This window comes from Cyanistes caeruleus, chromosome 27 (assembly GCF_971803275.1).
Source record: "Cyanistes caeruleus chromosome 27, bCyaCae1.hap1.1, whole genome shotgun sequence".
NCBI classification, from domain to species: domain Eukaryota; kingdom Metazoa; phylum Chordata; class Aves; order Passeriformes; family Paridae; genus Cyanistes; species Cyanistes caeruleus.
In genome coordinates this window covers 4081405-4088320 of record NC_141727.1, presented here as the reverse complement: position 1 = coordinate 4088320, position 6916 = coordinate 4081405, and the positions used below count along the sequence as shown (strand labels likewise).

Genomic DNA, 6916 nt, shown 5'->3' with positions numbered 1-6916 from the left:
CAAATAACGGTGTCGCCGCCGAGGTGGCGCGGCCGGGGAGGGGGCGACACAACGGGGACACGGCGGGGGAGGAGCGGGGAGGGGGGGGTCGCCACCGGGGGGGTTTCTCCGGTGCCCCCTCCCTGTTCAGCGGGGAGGGGAAGGGGGGGTGGCGGTGCTGCCGCCCCCAGCCCGGGCCGGGGGTGCCGGGGGGGGGCTCCGGGGAAGCCCCGGAGGGGGCGGCGGGGCCCGGAGCTGCCTCCTGCGAGGGCAGGGAGGGAGGAAGGCAGCCCTCCTCCTCCTCCTCCTCCTCCTTCTCCTCCTCCTCCTCCGCCTCCTCCCGCTGCTCCCGGCCGCACGGGCCATTTGCATTTTAAATGACTCCGAGCCCGCCCCCAGCGCGCGGTAGCGGGCCCGGAAAGTTTCTCCTGGGCTCGGGGAACGGAACAAAATGCGGGTTCCGATGGGTGCTGGCGGCCGGCCCGGGGCGCGGCGGGCCCCGCTCGGTGGCTCCGGAACGCGCGGAGGGTTCGGGGCCGCCGGGGCCGCGCTCCTCGCCCGGCTCTGCCATCCCGGCCATTTCCCGGCGCGGCTCCCGCTCCTCCCTCCCGGAGCTCGCTGTGTCCGTGGGGCCGGTTCTGTCCGTGTGTCCGGCTGTGTCTGTGGGTCCGGCTGTGTCCGTGGGGCCGGTTCTGTCCGTGGGGCCGGTTCTGTCCGTGGGGCCGGTTCTGTCCGTGTGTCCGGCTGTGTCCGTGGGTCCGGCTGTGTTCGTGGGGCCGGTTCTGTCCGTGGGGCTGGTTCTGTCCGTGTGTCCGGCTGTGTCCGTGGGGCCGGTTCTGTCCGTGGGGCTGGTTCTGTCCGTGGGGCCGGCTGTGTTCGTGGGTCTGGTTCTGTCCATGGGTCCGGTTCTGTCCGTGTGTGCCCCTGTCCGTGTGTCCCTCAGTCCGTGTGTCCCCCTGTCCGTGTGTCCGTCAGTCCGTGTGTCCCCCTGTCCGTGTGTCCTGCTGTCCGTGTGTCCCGCTGTCAGCCTCAGGGCTTGTGGCCCTCGGGCTCTGTTGCTTTCCCTGGTTTTGGCGAGTCCGTGGCTGCAGCCCCGGCCGGTGACCGAGGTGACCCCACGGGTGACCCACGAGGTGACCTTACAGGTGACCCCACGGGTGACACCACGGGTGACACTACAGGTGACCCCACAGGTGACCCCACGGGTGACACCACAGGTGACCCCACCGGGGCCGTGCTGCTCTCGGGGCTGTGGGCTCAGGGATGTTTGGGGTGAAGGACCCCAAATCCCACCCGGGGTCACCTCCCGCTGTCCCCTCCCCTCCCAGCGTCCAGCCTGGCCGGGGACACTCCCGGGGTTCCGGGGACATCCACGGCTTTTTTTGGGACACCAAAACCCGCTGGGGGTTCCCAGCCCTGGCGGTGCCCCCCCAGCACCAACTCCCGGTCCCGTTCCGCTGCTCCCGGTTCTGCCCCATCCTCACCACCAGGATGAACCTGGAGAGCGGCTCCGTCCGGCCCCCGCTGCTCCGGCTTCTTCAGGGACATTCCCAAAATTGATAGGAACGGTTTTGTGTGGCGGTGGGGGCAGTTCCAGAGGGTCGGGAGCAGTTCCAGAGGGTCGGGAACAATTCCAGAGGGTTTGGAACAATTCCAGAGGGTCGGGAGCAGTTCCAGAGGGTCGGGAACAATTCCAGAGGGTCGGGAACAATTCCAGAGGGTCGGGAGCAGTTCCAGATTTTCAAGAACAGTTTCAGATTTTAAAGAACCATTTCTGAGGGTCAGGAAGAATTTCAGATTTTCAGGAACAGATCCAGAGGGTCGGGAACAATTCCAGAGGGTCAGGAGCATTTCCAGAAGATCAGGAGCAGTTCCAGAGGGTCAGGAACAGTTCCAGAGGATCAGGAAGAATTCCAGAGGGTCGGGAACAATTCCAGAGGGTCAGGAGCAGTTCCAGAGGGTTCAGAACAATTCCAGAGGGTCGGGAGCAGTTCCAGAGGGTCGGGAACAATTCCAGAGGGTTCGGAACAATTCCAGAGGGTCGGGAGCAGTTCCAGATTTTCAAGAACAGTTTCAGATTTTAAAGAACCATTTCTGAGGGTCAGGAAGAATTTCAGATTTTCAGGAACAGATCCAGAGGGTCGGGAACAATTCCAGAGGGTCAGGAGCATTTCCAGAAGATCAGGAGCAGTTCCAGAGGGTCAGGAACAGTTCCAGAGGATCAGGAAGAATTCCAGAGGGTCGGGAACAATTCCAGAAGATCAAGAACAATTCCAGAGGGTCGGAAGCAGTTCCAGAGGGTCGGGAACAATTCCAGAGGGTTCGGAACAATTCCAGAGGGTCGGGAGCAGTTCCAGAAGATCAGGAACAGTTCCAGAGGGTCAGGAACAGTTCCAGAGGATCGGGAAGAATTCCAGAGGGTCGGGAGCAATTCCAGAGGGTCGGGAGCAGTTCCAGATTTTCAAGAACAGTTTCAGATTTTCAGGAGCCAATTCTGAGGGTCAGGAAGAGTTTCAGATTTTCGGGAACAGATCCAGAGGGGCAGGAACAGTTCCATATTTTCCAGAACATTTCCAGAGGATCAGGAGCGGTTCCAGAGGGTCGGGAACAGTTCCAGAGGGTCGGGAGCAGTTCCAGAGGGTCGGGAACAATTCCAGAAGATCAGGAGCAATTCCAGAAGATCAGGAGCAGTTCCAGAGGGTCGGGAGCAGTTCCAGAAGATCAGGAACAGTTCCAGAGGGTCGGGAACAATTCCAGAAGATCAGGAACAATTCCAGAGGGTCGGGAGCATTTCCAGAAGATCAGGAACAGTTCCAGAGGGTCGGGAACAATTCCAGAGGATCGGGAACAGATCCAGAGGGTCGGGAACAATTCCAGAAGATCAGGAACAGTTCCAGAGGGTCAGGAACAGATCCAGAGGGTCGGGAACAATTCCAGAAGATCAGGAACAGTTCCAGAGGCTCAGGAACAATCTCGGATCCTCGCTCTGTGCCCATGGGAAGCTCGAGGAGTTCATTTGGGGTTTCGGGGGGCCCTGCAGGATGTGGGGATTCCCTTTTGGATCCCCGCCCAGCCCCGGCGGCTTCGGGGAGGTTTTTATTCCCAAAATAGCTCAAACCTCAACAAGAAACCCTCGGGGCTCCTCCCGGATCTGGGGAGGGTTTTATTCCCAAAGGAAAAAAAAAAAAAACAAACCAGGGAAAATGGGGAAAACGGGGAAAGAAATGAGAATTTTGGGTGGGATTCTCTCTGGGATAATTCCCCTCCTGGCGCCAATTAGGATTTTAATCCAAATTATGTTTTTGGGGTTCCGTATTATCCATAAAATCCATCAAAATCCACATTTTTTATCATTCTCGGGTCAGCAGTGGGAGGTGGGAGGTGAAGAATTCCAATTCTGCAATTCCTGACCGGTTCCATTCCAGTTTGGGCCAGATTTCCAGGAATTCCAGGAATTTTTCATTCCGGCCATGGAATTGAACAAATGAATCCCCAGAATTCCTGGGAAGAGCTGAACTGACCGGAAAAAGTGAATTTTAAATGTTATGGATGCAATTTTTTTTTTAATTTTGGAATCACGGAATTGTCGGGATCAGAAAAGATCTTAAAGCTCATCCGGCTTTTCCATGGACAGGGAATTTTCTAGGCTGCTCCAAACGTTTTTAAATCCCTGAGAAACCGACAATAAATTGATTTTAAAACGGTTTAATCTGGAATTTTTATTTTTTTTCCCTTTTTTTCCCAGCTTGTTATGGAATTGTCCAGGTTCCCACCGGCCCCTGGTTCTGCCGGAAATGCGAATCCCAGGAAAGAGCAGCCAGGGTGGTGAGTATGGAAAAATCCTGGATGGGATCCGAATTTTTATATTAAAAATTAATATTTTATTGATTTTCAATTATTAATTAATTTTCAATTGCGCCAGTTAACTTTGAAATGGATCGATTGAGTTTCGATTGCATCGATTAATTTGGAATTTTATGGATTGAATTCCTATTTTATCCACATAATTTGAATTTTTTATAGGTTAATTTGAAATTTTGTCAATTAATTTTTGGGTTTTATGGATTAATTTTTAATTGTGTCAATTAAATTTCTGTTTTAGCCACCAAATTGAAATTTTCACTGGTTAATTTTCAATTGGGTCAATTAATTCAATTGTGTCGCTTATAATTAATTAATTTGTGTCGATTATTAAGTTTCAGTTGCATCAATTAAATTTCTATTTCATCCATGAAATTTCAATTTTTATTGATTAAATTTCAATTTTTATTGATTAAATTTCAATTTTTATTGATTAATTTTCAATTGTACCGCTGAGCTTTTAATTTTACTGATCAATTTTCAATGTAATAGATTAATTTTGAATTTTATTGATTAAATTTCAATTCTATCAATTAAATTTCTATTTTACCCAGGAAATTGAAATTGTATCAATTAATTTTCAATTGCATCGATTAAGTTTGAATTCTATCGATTGATTTTCAATTGTGTCGATTGAGTTTGAATTTTATCGATTAATTTTCAGTTATTACCCGTTAATTTTTAATTTTATTGGTTAAATAAAATATTTCTATGTATCGATATTAATAAAAATATCAATAAAATAAATAAATAATAAAATAAAATAAAATAAAATAAAATAAAATAAAATAAAATTAAATTAAATTAAATTAAATTAAATAAAATTAAATTAAATTAAATTAAATTAAATAAAGTAAAATAAAATGAAATAAAATAAAGTAAAATAAAGTAAAATAAAATAAAATAAAATAAAATAAAATAAAATAAAATAAAATAAAATAAAATAAAATAAAAATATTGATAAAATAAATTTTCAGTTGTACCGATCAATTTCAAATTTTACGTATTCAATTTCAAATTTAACGATTCAATTTTGCCATCAATTGGGAATTTTTTTCCCATGAAATTCCCTTGATTTTCCCACTTTTTGCTCCATTCCAGAGGTGCGAGCTGTGTCCCCACAAGGACGGAGCCCTGAAACGCACGGACAACGGCGGTGAGTATTTTCCGATATTCCCACCCGGAATTCCGCTCTCCGTGATTTTTCCCAACAAATTCACTCCCTGGAAAGGAATTTTTTCCCCACCCGAGCTCGGCTTGGCATCAAAACCAGCCCAAAATTCCGGAATTTTGGGGTTGATCCCGCTGGAATCGTTTCCCGATCCACGGGATTTTAACGGGATCCAGGCCCCATCCCAGGGGTTTTTCCATGCGGGATTTTCCTGCTGGAATTCCTCGGGATTTCCGCGGATCCGAGCTCCCGGCTCCATAAATAAATGAGCTTTTCCCTGGATTCTTCTCAGGCACCGTTCCCTGGAGGTTTTCCCTGGATCCTTTTTTTTGGGATGGAGGATTTTTGGGGTGTTTTTGGGATCAAGGGATTTCTGGGGATGGAGGATTTTTCTGGGATGAAGATTTTTCGGGATGGAGTTTTTTATGGGATGGAAGGTTTTTTGGGATGGAAGGTTTTTTGGGATGGAGTTTTTTTTTGGGATGGAAGGGTTTTTTTGGGATAGACACTTTTTGGGATCTTGGGAAGGAAGTTTCTTTTGGGAATGGAGTTTTTTCTGGGATGAATTTTCCTTCTCATGGATGATTTTTTTGGGATGGAAGGAGTTTTTTTTATGGGACAGAGGTTTTCTTGGCATTGAGGTTTTTTGGGATGCAGGTATTTTTGGGATGAAGGGTTTTTTGGGATGCAGGTGTTTTAGGATGAAGAGTTTTTTTGGAATTCAGCTTTTTTGGGATGAAGACTTTTTTGGGATGCAGCTTTTTTTGGATGCAAGTTTTTTGGGATGTGGGTTTTTTGGGATGAAGACTTTTTTGGGATGCAGGTTTTTTGGGATGCAGGTTTTTTGGGATGAAGACTTTTGGGATGCAGGTTTTTGAGAATAAAGGGTTTTTTGGGATGCAGGGTTTTTGGGATGAAGACTTTTTTGGGATGCAGGTTTTTGGGAATAAAGGTTTTTTTGGGATGTGGGTTTTTGGGAATAAAGGGTTTTTTGGGATGCAGGTTTTTGGGAATAAAGGGTTTTTTGGGATAAAGGGTTTTTGGGATAAAGGGTTTTTTGGGATGTGGGTTTTTTGGGATGCAGGGTTTTTTCAGGAACAGACACTTCTTTTGGCACAGAACTCTTTTAGGACAGAATTTTTTTGGCACCAGCAGCATTTCCAACATGTAGGTTTTTTTGGAACAGCCATTTTTTTTGGGACCAAAACTTTTTTTGGCACGGAGCTTTTTTTTTTTTTTTTTTGGGATTCCTGGACCGAATTCCCATTTTTCTCTTCCTTTTCCAGGCTGGGCCCACGTGGTGTGTGCCCTGTACATCCCCGAGGTGCAGTTTGCCAACGTGCTCACCATGGAGCCCATCGTGCTCCAGTACGTCCCCCACGACCGCTTCAACAAGGTAAAATCCGGGATTTCGGGATTCTGGGATCATCCCGACCCCACCAGCCGCTGGGATTCCCTTAAAAACCAAGGAAATCCCTGCCTTTGCCAGGAAATTTTTGGGGCTTCTCTGTGTTCCCCAAATCGATGGAATTTCAGGAATTTCATGGTGGAATGACTGGAGCCAGCTGGATCCATGGAATTTTGTGTTGGATTTTCCATATTTGGATGGGTTTGGGGGAAAGAATGGGAATTTGAAGAATTTTTTGGTGGAATGACTGGAGCCAGCTGGATCCATGGAATTTTGTGTTGGATCCTCCATATTTGGATGGGTTTGGGGGAAAGAATGGGAATTTGAGGAATTTCTTGGTGGAACAACCGGAGCTGACTGGATCCATAGAATTCCGTTTTGGTTCCAATGGGACAGTTGGGTTTTGGGGAAGAAAATGGGAATTTCAGGAATTTCTTGGTGGAACAATCAGAACCAACTGTATCCATTGAATTCTGTGTTGGATCCTCCATATCTGG

The 6916-nt window shown here is 47.6% G+C and overlaps 1 protein-coding gene across 2 annotated transcripts in view; it reads left to right on the top strand.

The window, feature by feature from the left end:
- MLLT6 (MLLT6, PHD finger containing) overlaps nt 1–6916 on the top strand; it is a 32214-nt gene that overhangs the window by 270 nt on the left and 25028 nt on the right. For both annotated transcript variants that reach the window (XM_086864292.1, XM_086864291.1), the window contains exons 2-4: nt 3725–3804; nt 4942–4996; nt 6298–6407. In XM_086864292.1, coding sequence (XP_086720418.1) covers nt 3725–3804; nt 4942–4996; nt 6298–6407 — 245 coding nt within the window. The remainder of the gene's footprint in view (nt 1–3724; nt 3805–4941; nt 4997–6297; nt 6408–6916) is intronic.